Genomic DNA, 14,278 nt, shown 5'->3' on the forward strand with positions numbered 1-14,278 from the left:
CATTTCGTTCTCGTGCCTGGGTGACCATATCTCAAGACTTTGAACTGAAAGGGACTCTGCAAATCTTAGCAAAACAGTTATGGATGGGAAAGGCAGAAAGAGAATCAGCTATGGAAGAAAGGGAATTGTCTGTAGACGTAGAGGAATTATCTATTGAAGAATTAAGTGCAAGGATCAAAGATGCCTTGAGGAATGGAAGGAATCTTCTTGTTTTGGATAATTTGAGGACATTGAAGCAATGGGATGCCCTTCAAAGTTTATTCCCCGATGAAAGTAGAATATTGATAACCACGCGTGATAGAGCAGTAGCTCTTTCTAAGGAACCAGAACACAGCCAAAGATTTATATATCATATGACGGGACTAAGTGATGAAGAGGGGTGGGAGTTATTTACTGCAAAGTTACCACGAGTCCCTCTGGAGTTGGAAGAACTTGGACGAGATATTGTCAAGAAATGCATGGGCTCACCTCCAGCAATTTCTTCAGCAGCAGAAATTTTGTCAAGCACACCAGCAACTCTAGACCAGACCAGCGACTCTAGACCACTCAACAGTGTTAGAGCAAATTTATAAAGATCAAGCATCAACATACTATACCTCGAGCCTGGTTGGTGATGCTTTGGCATCGCCTTTGAAGCTTTGCCTTTCCTACTGTGCGCTATTTGATAAAAACTATGATATCCCAGTGAGGAGATTGATTGTGCTGTGGGTTGCTGAAGGACTGATCGAAAAACAAAGAGGTAGCAAAAAAGCGGCAGAAGATATTGCAGAAAAGTATCTAAAAGAGTTGGAGAATCAAGGTATGATTCAAGTGGTTAAATGGAAGTCTAATGGCAAAATAAAGAAGTGCAGGATGCACCATCCTTTAAGAGATCAGTGGGTGTCAAAAGCTAAGAAAGCTAGCTTTGTACAAGTACCAGACGAAGCTGCATGTTCCTGTTCATCCTCAACCACAGGTATGATTCGGAGAGTTGCTAATCACCTTGATGAGCAGGATGATTGCTTCCATCACATTCATGGCAATAGAACAACAAATAGTTCTTTGCGATCTTATTATGGCGACCTACGCTCTCTATTTTCATTTGATTTTAGGGAGGGACCTGTACCTGGAGAAGAGATGGGAAACTGTCTTCGCAGAGGAATTTCGGGAAGGTTTTATTGCGGTTGCTAATAGTCGACCTTGAAGGTGTATTTCGACCCAAGTTACCTAAGGAATAGGGAAGCTGAAAGAACTGAGGTATCTCGGCCTGAGAGGAACTTACTTAGAGATGCTCCCATCATCAATTGGCCACTTGCCCAAGCTCCAGACTTTGGATTTGAAAAACACACATATTTGCACCCTTCCTAATACTATATGGAAGATGCAGCAACTTCGATTTGTATTTGAGTGACCGATACTGTTGTAAATTTGTTGCTCCAACAAGTGCCTACTCTCCAATCCATCTCCAAACATTATGGGGAGCATTTCTTGATGAAGAGAGTCCATTGGAAGGTGGCCTTAATAGGTTAATCAATCTTAGAAAATTGGGACTTGCATTCCAGTTAGCATTGTCAAAACAGAAGTCTTTGGCCAAATGGATTGCAACGTTGATTCACCTAGAATCTTTAAGGCTGAGATCAATTGATGATGAATCAGTTCAACCTTCCGATTTATACTTAAGGCCTTTGTCCAGCCTCAAGAATCTTTCCACTATATACTTAATGGGAAGGTTGAACAATCCACTAGTTGTGCAAGAACTCCCAGAAAATCTCACGGAGATTACACTGTCAATGTCGGGACTTTTGGATGATACCATGCCTAATCTAGAGAAGCTCCCAAACCTTCGAGTTCTTAAGTTGTTAGCTGATTCATATACAGGGAAACTTATGGTTTGCTCCATGGGAGGCTGTCCTTTGCTTAGAGTTCAAAAACTTTGGAAGTTACAAGACCTAGAGGTACCGGTAATCCAAAAAGGAGCTCTAGCCATTGTAAAGGATATAGAAATTTGGTATTGTGAAAACTTACAGATGATTCCAAATGGTTTTCTTCACCTAGTTCGTTGCCGTAAGTTGAAGCTAAAAGGTATGACTAAGCAATTTAAAGCAAGGGTTAGTAAAGAAAATGGGCAGGATTGGTCTAAGATTGCCCAAATACCGTCTGTCTTTGTGGAGGAATAGAAAATTTTCATCAGATTTAATGGGTTTTGATGTAAGTCTCTCTTTTAATATCATTAGTCCTTTGTTTCTGTACAACATATTTGTCCATAAGTTGTAGCTGTCACAAGTCTTCCTGTTTCAGACGGCATAGGTATATTTTTAATCTTCATTGTCGTGTGTTGGAATTCATGGCGAATTAATAAAAATGCTTTAAGTACCTCACATTGATGTTCTCTGTGGAGGCTTCATGGACTGCAACTCAAGACTTTCTCTGCTCCTATTCAATCTAAGCCACTCATCCATTGCACAGAGCTTGTTCTTTTTGCTAAGTTTCTGAGAAATCCTTCCACAAAATGCTCTTTTATGGCTGACTGATCAATCAAGACAATTTTTTTGCTTTTTGATTGGTTTCTTACGTAATGTTTGTTTTCTTGGAAACTTCTTGGTTGTTTCTGTTCTTTTTCATTAGCCTTTTTTAGTAGCCTGCTCTCATTTGTCAATGTCCGCTTTCTTCTTTTCTAACCATTGTAGCAGATCTTCCCGCTCTCACCTTTTGTTGATGAATAATTTTATCTTGGTCACCATTTTCTTTCCAGGAATTTGATTTTTTTTTTAATATTAATATATATTATTCATCGTGGGAATTGGCTTAAAAGTTTCTGGCATAAGTATCATCCGAAACAGTGACTTCAAACACTATGTAAATTGCATTTATATCTGCAGAAAATTATTTGTAACTTGAATGTATTTCATCCATTAAATTATATTTTCTTAGAAGCCCTGTTTGTTTTTTTTTTTTTTTTCTTTCTGTAACTGAAGCAAGAAATTCCAAAAACAACAGAAAACACAATCCAAGAAACTAAGCGACAGTGGGATATTGGGTGCATCCCACTGCAGCAGACTGTACCTTAATCTTCAATGCCATTGGCCACCAAAAGTATCAAATACTATATCCAGATGAAACAACATAGCTGATTGAAATCTTCAATACATTTCATTCCAAGCATTTGATAATCCCAAGGAAGTTAGATATGCAAACTCTGTTATATAAAAGGTGAAAATGAAAAAGGATCAAAACAGGTACATAGAAATCATCATTACTCTATTGTTATTAAAATTCTTCTCCTAGAAATAGCATTTTCATTTTTTATGTACTTTAGGTAGGTGTTCTCTTTTTTATTAGTAAAATAGCTTGAATTTGAGTCATGATTGTGACTTATTTTGTACAAAAAATAATGAAAGGTTAATAAATAAAAAGTTAGCAACAAATGAAAGCGGAAACTAAAAAGAACAGGCTGAACCTCCATTTAAACTGGCTAGTCAGGGTGATTGACTCTAATTTAGAAGTTGGCCGGCGTCGAAGAAAGACAATAATACATTCATAATTGACTAATGAAGTGTTATACCTTGATATGCTAATGTTCTTGTATATGTAGCATAACAATTTTGTAGAGAGTAGTGCTAACAAGACCAGACATTTTTAGTTCAAATCAGGGTCTGAACACTCACAATGGCATGTTTTATACATAAATGGCAATTTTAGTAGAATAAAAGTACAACGATTGTAGAAACTTGAGATCTCTCCACAGGAAATAGGATATAATATATGCCAAAGAGTTATACAGTCATTTACTTGGTGGATCAGCTATCAGAGACCAAAGATCCAGAAGCACCTAAACGGATTTTGAAGTTGAACGTAAAGCAAGTTAACTGCAGAATTTCCTCACCCGATAATGTCATCTTAAGTGTGTAGGAGCCCTGCAAAAGCCACAGAAAAAAATCAGCTAATTGCTCTTTGTCGTCTGTCATGTAATTGGTTAGTGAATGAAAGCCTACAGTTTGAAACCAGTGCATCTGATTTCACTTCCCATCGTGCTTCCCACCTGAGTTCCCTAACCACCTGAGTTCTTTAGGGATCAAACTACAAAGATGGCGAATGGAGTTTGCACCTAAGTGCTAAAAAGAAAGGAAAAATCTGGATTCTGGTCTCTACCGACAGTTAAGAACCGGATTGGTTTAAATGGAGTATCTTTCCATAACATTTTTGGGGCATACAAAAAGCTATGAGGAGGAAAAAGAAATTATCAAAATGATTAAATTCCAAAATCCAAAAACACTCTTGAGTCAAACCAAGTTGTAAAGAAGCAGTTAAAACAAAAACCTCCACAGAAGAATGAATGCAGAACAAGTTAGATGAAGACAAGAAAGAAAGAAAGATACCAGAGGACAGGGGAAGGCAGATGAATAAAAAATCCATGACAGAATGATAAACGGAGAAAACTTAAAAAGGCTACTCATGACTGCAGTGAATGATAGACTTGGTCTATGACTATGGGTGCAAGACAAGGTGCTTGGTTTGAACAACACCATTTGAGTTCAATTATTAATTGCCTAAAGAGAAATGAAAATTTGCAAGGATTGCCAGTAGCCAGTAGGTGATTACTAAAATCTCTCAAAATATCCATTAAATTGATGCCTAAAATGTGAAACAGAACATTAGAGAAAATTAAAAGGCAAAAGTCATGCTTTGTTTGTTCAAAGCACAAGTTTTCATTACTTCTTCCTCAAAGGGATTCTTCCACCTGGACTTATTTTTTCTTTTAATCCAACACTTTATTTTGTTTCTTCTTTAAATCACTTCATAAAGCTTTGCTAAAGGTTGCAATACATCACAATTATTACACTTCCTCAGTTGGAAACTCGGCCATAGTTTAACAAGCCTTGGGTGAAAGTAATGTCTTATTATCAAGGATAAACTGAAAACTGGAAAGCACATCAAGCATAGATGAGTTTTGGATCCCACACTAACATTTTGAAGAAAAGTGCAGGTCAACTTCACAGATTAGCAGCAGGATCCTGAAAGCCAAAGTGGCAAACAACTCCTAAACTACCATTTTAGGGATTTCCTGAGAGGATACTACCCAACAGAGAAAAGAGACCTCATGAAACAGGATATCGTTGGCAAAGGTCTCTAAGCTAATCACTGACCACACAAGTGCATATCAAACAGGCAAGGATAAATACAAAAATGATGGGCAAAGTGAAGCCAGGGTTACATAATCTGAAATAGAAACAAGTTAGCTTTTTCTATTTCTTACTTTAAGGAAAAAAGAAAATCTGGTGCAAGGAAGCAGGTGCAACACAATATACATATATGAATGTAGCTAGTTAGATATTGCCCATAGAAATAGAAGTCAAGGAAGCAACCATCAATTTTATGACAACATTAAATAGTTTGGAATTAGCAAAGGATGTCACACATAGGTCAAAGAAAAGTGTTTATGAGATTTCTAACAGTGCCTGCATGAGGCTTGAGGTTAATGAGTCAGTAATATATGTAACTTCGCACACTGCTTTGTATTCTGTCTTAAACATCCAGTAAGAACCAAAGAAACAGAAGTTTTCTTCATCATTTTCTTTGGTTTTCCAATTTCCACAGACCAAAAGCAGTGTGAATTGTTTCATTTTATAAAAGATAAAAACAAAAATAAACACCACAAGATAAAGATTGAAGTGAGAGCTTATAAATGTGAGATACTGAATATATCAGAGAATAGGCTAGTTGAATGGCACAATGTTCAAGTCAATTTATAAGGCAAACTTGCACGTTGAATTATACTGAAAATAGTTTCAGAACAAAAAAGCATCCCGGTATGCGAAACTTACTGGTGGAGTAAATCCAGGTAAAGCTTCATTGTGAGAGAGTACAAAGTTGCCAACTGCAATAGGGCAGGATGTTTCCTCACAAAGTTCATGATTTTCTTGATGGATATGTACCCCAAAGTAGGAAACATCAATCACAGCTTTGCCACCAGAGATAGCTTGACCTGAAAAATATAGGCATTCATGAAATGCCAAAAAAGGCTATCTCCATAAACCAGCGACATCAATACAAAAGGCAATTCTCAGATACATAAACCAATATGTACCACATAAACATAGGCATTTGGTGAAATGGCGCAAGGAAGTCTCTGGATGCCAAGAATTTCTGTTTAAGCTATTGAATCCATATTTTTATTTAAAAGCTAAAGATTTTGAGGCAGTGGTTTTGTCATCAAAACACTAGCACCATTCCAACAATTTCGAATTAACTTTATAGGCAAGAGCATAATCCTCCTGAGAAATTGGATGCTGATGTAGGATATTGTCAATCAGGAGGAATACTAGGAATAATTAGGTTTCGTGATATGAATTGTGATGGACTAAAATGGGATGAGGGTTGTATATGGGGAGCCATGTAAAGCTAGATACTTAACCCTTCCAACCAATTATTCCCACATCTCAACAGGGTGTTTTGCCTTAAATTCTAGCATCTAAAGCTCAACTGAATTGAGTCTTTAGTCAAATATGAAGTAATTTTATTAATTTCTCATTAATCAAAGGCCTATTTTTTGTACATTGTTCATATCTAGAACCAAACATGATATGAGATAAATATTATCCTATCCTACTTTTAATCTTACACAAAAAATTTAGAATAAGACTTTCTTGTCTTAATTTATCATCCTAGGTACTAAACACGTCCTACAATGTCAAATTCAAGGCAAAGACGATTCGAAAATGGAAAGAATGGAAAGTTACCAGTAGAAGCTGAGATCGTGAAGTTGGCTGGCTTGCCTCTAACCACAGGATTAGGTGATATATCGACTCCATCGACTTTTACAACATAATTACCTTCACTATCTGCATCGATTTCAATCCTGGAACTCAGCACATATATTAGAAGAAAAACTAAGCAATTGAACAAAAAAAAAAAAAAACGATAAAGCAACCAAAAGAACTTAAAAGCAATTAAGAATCCATGGACTAACATATATTAGTTCCCTTTAGAGTAGATATTTCAGGAAAAGGAAAAGAACCCAACATTAATCTAGCAGAAAGAAAGAAGAAAACATACCGCAGTATTTGAAATCAGTGGCCCGAAGAAAAGGCAAGAAAAGAAAAGAAATAGCTAAAAGGGGTAAAAGGGTGAGCTTGAATTGAGCTGCTAATGTGTCCATGCCAGGATTGCTTCCAGGGGCTTCTTTGTTTAGACTGAGGATGCCCCAACTGCGAAATTACCCACCAAAAATTGCTCTGTATATTATTATTGACACTGGAACTTATCAGTCTCTTTTGTCTCTATGTCGTTATGAGATCATGGAAAAGGACCAAAACCAAGAAACTGATCTAAACAGTGTAAATTTTGTTACTTGGTCCCACAATTGAGGGATTATCCCAACTTGTCTCTCCAGATTCTTGCCCACAAAAGACTTCGTTTATTGGGTTTCAGAGGATTTAAACGTGTATAGGCCTGGGAGTGAATACCACAGGGCCTGTACCTGATTGGCTGCTATGCAGGACCTGGGTCTCTTTCCCAGCCTGTGGATCACTCCATTGAGGCCGAGCCTCATGGTCTACTGGTTCGGAAATTATATTTTGTCCATGATGTGATATTTATCATCATTGATTCGTGTTTTTCTGAAAACAAAATAAAAAGGCAATCCTAAACCATATGAATGTACCAATTTTGGGGTTGAGACAATGGGAATGGGGGCAAATGTACATAGACAGAGCCATTGAGGTAGAGCTCTTACCAGCCAAAGTCAAAGAAAGAATGAGTTTGAAATTTGAAGTTTAGTTTAGTTTATTTAATATTTTTTTATTAAAAAAAATAAAAGCTTGAGATGTCATATACCCACAGGAATCAAAGTGGGTGCAGCTTGCATGGGGCCACCAGGTGCTGGACCAAGATGATTCCATTTTCTGCTATACAGTGACTGATGATGTGCTTTAAATCTTAACTTCTCATACTTGGATATTACCTAAAGCTAGAAATCTAAAATTTTTACCAGGACTAGTAAAAGTATTAGCAAATTACAAAACTTAGACATCACTTTCTAGGATTTGTATATGGGGAGCCGAATAACAAATATTTGTAAAGGGGTCAAAATAGAAAATTTTCTATACATGCAAAAATAAATTGCAATAACTGACTAAAGAATTTTCATTGCTCTTAGGACAAGTTAATGACACGAAGCTTTTATTTCAAATGAGCATCCAAAGGATTCCTATCCGCAAAAATCATTCTTTTTCTAAAGTAACACAGTCGGAAAATTCTTTACTCTATCAATGGACTGATTAAATTGTTGAATTGAATAATGGGTAAATTCAAGCTCCAATATCTAAAAATGGATGATTGTGATCGTAGATAAAGGTAAGCATTGCCACTGGTAAACATAACATGTGTTGTTGATGCTCAGAGAGAGAGAGAGAGAGAGATATATTGTTGCTCCACAATTCCGTAAAACCATGGGCAATACTGCCACTTTACTGAGGCCATTTAACAGATTCAATGACCACTTAGGCCACTCACTCATCATCTCTCTCTTACTTTCCAAGCCAACAAAAAGTAACAGCATTTGCAAACCCGTTATATTATAAAAAGCAGAAAACAAAAGAAATGAAGATTAGTAATAACTGTTTTGACTGCTGCTGTAGCATCAGTGTCATACAAGTTAACTGAAGAGAACAAAAAAGAGTGTTGTTTCAGAAAGTAACAGAGAGTTGTTTCTGGAATGGATCCTATGATCCGGAAACTCAGGTTTCGTCTTCTTGCATGGCTTCATCGATCTCGTTCTGGTACTTTCTTGTCTTTAACTGTTAACTGGAAAAAAAAAAAAAAAACTTTCTTTTCTTTAACTGTTAACTGAAAAAAAAAAAATAAAAGCAAACTGTTGGACTGCAATTCTTTGTCTTTTAACCGTTTTGTTTTCTGGGAAAATAGTAGTTTTTAACGTTGGATTTTACTAACGGTAAATGGGATTTCTTGTAATTGTTCATGGAACATGATCTTAGAGAAAAATTACTTAAATTTGATGGAAATGGAGGATTTTGGCTTGAATTTGCTGAATTAAAGATGGGTTTAATTTTGTGTACTGTTACATGGATGAGTTCCATGTGGAAAAAAAAAAATTTTCTTTTGGTTTGGAGGTTTGAAGGACTGTCATGAACTTGATCTTGGAAAAGGTAAAATCTTGAGAATTTTGATTATCAACTTCGAAGATTCTTGCCTAATCTATAATGTTGATCAGTTTCCGAGTTCTAAGGTTAGAAGTATTGGTTGCTAAACAATGATACTCTTGATGGTAGATCATTTGGGTTTTTTAATCTTATGATACAATGTAGCTATACACACAAATATCTCTGTGTTTTTCTCTCTATGTATACATGTAATAAATCTTGATCATATGCTGTAATTAGACAGGGAAAAGAAGCAGCATTCTCTCTTCCTTTTTTTTTTTTTTGTATTAAGATAGAAGAAATCTAGGTAATATCCCTTTTGTTTTCTTTCTTTTCCCTCCTTTTGATGGAAACTGAATTTTCCTTGAGTGTGGCTAGGAATTTTAGAAGGTGTGTTGTATGTTTTAACAGACAATGTCTTGTAATACAAATATCCTTCGCTTCTGTTTGCCTAAATGATTAGGCTTCTATGTTCCAGTTTTAAAGGGAATTAGAGTGTTCTCAGTTTTACAAAACAGCGGTACTTTTTGTTCTTTTTTTTTTTTTTCCGGAGAGCATCATCTTATTAGAAAAGCAAGATTCAAGTTGTATTCCTTACATAACTTCAGAGGTCTCTATTAGCTTTGTGGTTATACCACTTTCTCATTTATATGATTGGAAATGCATATGCCACTCGAAATATCTTTAATCAACTCAACTCTGTATACTTTCATGTGATGAAACCCCCTTTAGGCTGTTTCTTTGTAAACTAGCACCTACCAAGGAGCACTGAAATCGCCTTCCTATATTAATGTAATAATTTTTTTTAATTTATGAGGAACAGTATCATTATTTCAGTGTCACTGAAAAAAATGACTTCTAGTACTAAAAATATTCAAAACTATTGCAGTTGAGGCCACTGGATATTGGATTTTCTAAGATGTAAATTATAATAGTTATATGATTGGAGCATTTTCTTATCCTGATTTGCTTTCTTTGTGATTCTTTGTTGATTTCCTGTTATTTTAACAGTAAACTTATTTTTTGTATCATTTGTTAAAACATGTTTATCCTTGTCCATTCATGGCTAATTTATCAGCTTCTAAAATCAATTTTTCCTTTTTTCTTTTAGTTTTACAAGATATTGAGCTGTGAACTGATATAAATGACCTCTAGTTGAGCATTGAGTGCAACACTTCTAAAATTTAAACATCGGAGCATACCTCCTATAAGATTATATTATTATAGTTCAACCTGTTGTGTGGGTGAGGTAAAGTCATTGTATGACAAGTGTCTCATACTCATTTTATCATCTCATTTATAGATATCACTTACTATCTTACTGAGTCATGTTAAAGATATTTATAACAGCAAATACAATTGGAACTTTTTTTAAAATTGGCAGTGCTCTGTGATTTAAGAATGTTATTATTTGGAGTATTAATGTTGATTTTGATGTGTTGCATTCTCAATTATGATGATATTATATCCCCTTTGTTATTTCCAGGCCCAATTTTGTTTGTGAAGAAGTTCTCATACAAAGATGTAAAGAGGGCAACTGATGGCTTTCACAGGATAGTATATAGCAATTCCCATGGGGCTGCCTATAAGGCCAAATTTGAAGGTGGTGAAGTTGCTTTGGTAAAAGAAGTAAGAGCTTTTGATGAACGAAAAGAGAGCTTCTACAGAGAAGTGCAATTCTTGGGGCGATTGCATCACCGTCATCTTCTTGCACTCAGGGGGTTTTCCACAGGGCATAAGAGGTTGATATCTAACTTTCGTTTTCAGATTTGCTTGCTTTTGGATAAAAAAGTTGAGACTTTATTTAGAAGAAAATGTAGCTGCCATTATGAGAAGGTGTATTGGATATTATAAGAGCTTTACATTGAATATTATTATATGATGCATTGGTTCACACATTAACTGAATTAATGTAAAAATCATAAGTTTTTCTCTGCAAATTTCCCTTTACTCAATATGTGCATATGTGTTTGTGTAGCTTCTATGATAAAACTATTGTGATAGATAATTTTGTTGTATCTTTGCAGGTTACTAGTGTTTGACAATATTGAAAATGGAAGCTTGAAGGAACAGTTTAATGGTAAATCTATAAAGCATGATTTATGTATAATTGCAGCAATTTTCTTTTGTTTTAAGCACTGGCTCTTGACAGATCCTCTCAGAACTCCTTTGAATTGGAAAGCAAGGCTACAAATAGCTGTTGGTGTGGCAGCAGCATTGGTAAGTCCCAAAATCATCTGTCTGCCTTAAAGGATATATAGTCCATGGCTTTTTCTTTTACTTGCAAGTGCTACAAGACTCCATACTCTCTGAATAAGCATCCCAAACCCTTGAGGAATGTGGTAGGCGCTAAGCTTCCCTCCTCAGGAAGGACCATACCCGAAAGTAGCTCTCTCTCTTCATGGCTCTGAGGCTCAATTGCTTGTTGTTCATTTTCCCCACGTCTATGGTATCACATTTTAGAACACCTGCTGAGTAATTCCTTCTGATGTTTTACCTGCTAGTTATCTTGTTTTCTTAGTTCACAACGCTGGGATGCTGTGTAACATAATGTGTTGACTATCTGCTGGCAGGAATACTTACTTCTTTTCAGTAATCCACCGGTTTATCACATCTCCATCAGCTCAAGTAACATCATGTTAGATGAAAACTATACGGCAAAGGTTGAGTTTCGTCCCCTTTTCATGTTAGCCTTTGGAGATTAAAATACTGGCATCTTAAGATATCACCATAGAAATAATAATTGTTCATTCTTTATTACAGCTGTCTGATGTTGGCCTTCTTAGTACAGTTGGAACTTATGTTAAAATGCCTCATTCCTCATGTTCGGAAGGTGATCTGTTACTACTATACTTACGAATGTTTGCATTGAGTTGCTTCCCTCTCCAATGTAACCTTTATTCACAAATCTTTTCTCTTTCCTTGCAGAATGTTTGGGTCAAGAATGTGGCAACATAATTTTTCAGCTCGGAGTGCTGATATTGGAGCTAATAACAGGCCAGTCATCGGAGCAAGGAGGCACTGATTTAATCGAATGGGTCCAAGGATCTCGCCTTAGCAGTTCCATTCATATGATGATAGATCCAGACCTAGGGAACAACTATGATTCTTGGGAGCTTAAAAAGCTTCTAGTTATAGCAAGATTATGTATAAAATCTAAGAATGACCCAAAATTTCCTGTTTCCCTGGTATTTCGTTATCTCCAGAAAAAGGTACACATTCCTTATTAAGATGATGCCTTTTTTCTGTACAAAATTTTCATGTTTATAGGAAGTTGAGTTTATTCTTTCATGGAGTTTTGACAATGACTTTCATATATCTTGAACTATCATGTAGAGAGATGGACCAGATTGCAATAGCAATGTGATCAAGAATTGTTTCATTTTCCTTTCTGTCATGTTTTTTTTTTTGAGACAGTTACAAATAGTCGAACTAACTATCGTGTGCTCGTTTGGATGGTTGTCGAACTAGGTGGCAGGGTGTGCAGCCATGCGAACATCCATTGACACTTCTTCTGTATCTTAAGGCACTTTCTTCTGTTTGAATAGAATTTGTAGAGAGTTACATGGCTCGAAGTTCTCACGTTTTTATTGTACATAAGATACCTCTTTAATCTTAGGTTTAAATTTTTATTTATATACAAAAACAGATTTTCAGAATCTTCCGATGTGAGATTAGAGTGTTATAAACTTTTACTATTAAAATTTGACATTTTTGTAAAGTCCAACACCAAATACAGAATCGTACAAACAAAACCACAGAATTTTAAAAGTGGCTCTCACAGTGTAACACTTAACTCTTGTTTAACTCGTGACCACTCAAATACCATTTATGGAGATTCGTACCCAACTTGTAAGGTATTGTTTGTTCTAACTCGAAGGTTTTACAATTTTGTCCCACAAAATGTGCCTCACAAATTTGGGTGTAAGCCTCTACTTAAATATAATAACAGATCCTTAAAATCTTTTAATATGAGATTGGGATGTCACAAATTCTCCTATAAAACTTGATATTCCCGTCAAGCTCAACATAAAATATACAAATCCACCAAATCACATTAAACATTAAGCAAGTCCAACACAAAGTACACACAAGATCACAGCAGACATTGGTATTCTAGAGGTGACCTTCATCATATAACACTTAACTCCCGCAGGATTCTAGAGGTAGTTTTCACAGCGTAACACTTAGCTCATGTTCGATTGATAACCACTCTAATATTATTTGTGCAGACGTACACCAAACCTACGAGATATTATCCGCTTTCACTTAAAAATTTTACGATTTTATCCCACAAAATATATCTAACAAATTTGAGTTTAAACTTTTACTTATATATCAAAACAGATCCTTAAAATCTTTCATGTGTGATTAAGATATAACAAATTTTAAATTTCAAATTTATTAGAGAATTAAGAGGATCTGTTATTATTGTTCATTGCGAATAAAAATCAAGGAGATATAAAAATGATCGCTATATAATTTATTATTATAGACCCAACATAATAAACTCTAAAGCCTAAACCCTAAACCTTCGTATCACCACACCTCCTCCTCATCTCCTCTTCTATGTTCAGAGTGTGGCCTCCTCGTACTCATTCAGCTCCATATCAGACAAATGAGGGGTTGATTTTGGCGGCAGAATAGCCTCAAGTACCTTAACATGGCCAGGGCTCAGAGAATCAGGGAATTCAACAGTGAAGTGAATATACAATTTGCCCTTCATGAATGGCCTCCGATACAGGGGCATCCCCTCATTAGTGATTGCCTGGAAGGAATCTGGAATAAGAATTTATACAAGTTAATAAACAAGCAATCGATAGAAGAAAGCCTTAGGAGATGAGTGTAAGCATTCCCAAGTACTTACCGGGCTTCACAACCTCCCCAGGGTTTGACTTGATCAAAAGTTGTCGACCATCTAGACGGGTAAATACAAATTGGAAGCCGCGCAAAGCCTCAGTCAGAGAGAATGTGTTTTCCACGAACAGGTCCTTTCCCTTTCTCTTGAATTTTGGATGTTCCTTCCGCTGAAGGACACAAATTTATGTCCCCAGTAACGGTATCCGGCAGCAAAACACACCAAAAACCAACCAATTAGGCTCCGTGTTAATGTCAAACCAAGTGCATACACAACACCGCAT

General features: G+C 36.0%; 3 protein-coding genes and 1 pseudogene across 4 annotated transcripts; 2 read left to right on the forward strand and 2 right to left on the reverse strand.

Moving 5' to 3' along the window:
- Positions 1-83: 83 nt before the first annotated feature.
- LOC111302056 (disease resistance protein RPP13-like) lies at positions 84-2,156 on the forward strand. The gene is made up of 3 exons (XM_089744248.1): positions 84-554; positions 637-1,151; positions 1,367-2,156. The coding sequence occupies exons 1-3, from the start codon at positions 84-86 to the stop codon at positions 2,154-2,156; spliced, it is 1,776 nt and encodes a 591-aa protein (XP_089600374.1).
- Positions 2,157-3,492: 1,336 nt separating this feature from the next.
- Positions 3,493-7,454, reverse strand: LOC111302057 (uncharacterized). Its single transcript, XM_022897991.2, has 4 exons — positions 7,033-7,454; positions 6,717-6,818; positions 5,802-5,962; positions 3,493-3,893 (listed from the first exon to the last, which is right to left on the reverse strand). Exons 1-4 carry the CDS (start codon positions 7,133-7,135, stop codon positions 3,777-3,779), a joined length of 483 nt encoding a protein of 160 aa, XP_022753726.1. The 5' UTR covers positions 7,136-7,454; the 3' UTR covers positions 3,493-3,776.
- A 1,116-nt stretch (positions 7,455-8,570) lies between these two features.
- Positions 8,571-12,792, forward strand: LOC111302058 (putative receptor-like protein kinase At1g49730). Of its 2 annotated transcripts, XM_089744306.1 has the most exons (8): positions 8,571-8,756; positions 10,624-10,879; positions 11,165-11,217; positions 11,290-11,357; positions 11,711-11,800; positions 11,901-11,970; positions 12,066-12,349; positions 12,609-12,792. In XM_089744306.1, exons 1-8 carry the CDS (start codon positions 8,693-8,695, stop codon positions 12,660-12,662), a joined length of 939 nt encoding a protein of 312 aa, XP_089600432.1. In that variant the 5' UTR covers positions 8,571-8,692; the 3' UTR covers positions 12,663-12,792. The 2 variants fall into 2 exon arrangements, with proteins under 2 accessions (XP_089600432.1, XP_089600431.1); XM_089744305.1 differs by having other exon boundaries at positions 11,165-11,357.
- A 918-nt stretch (positions 12,793-13,710) lies between these two features.
- LOC111302439 (chaperone protein dnaJ 3 pseudogene) lies at positions 13,711-14,278 on the reverse strand (annotated as a pseudogene).

This window comes from Durio zibethinus, chromosome 15 (assembly GCF_047325235.1).
Source record: "Durio zibethinus cultivar Kanyao isolate XHJ-2024 chromosome 15, ASM4732523v1, whole genome shotgun sequence".
NCBI lineage: Eukaryota > Viridiplantae > Streptophyta > Magnoliopsida > Malvales > Malvaceae > Durio > Durio zibethinus.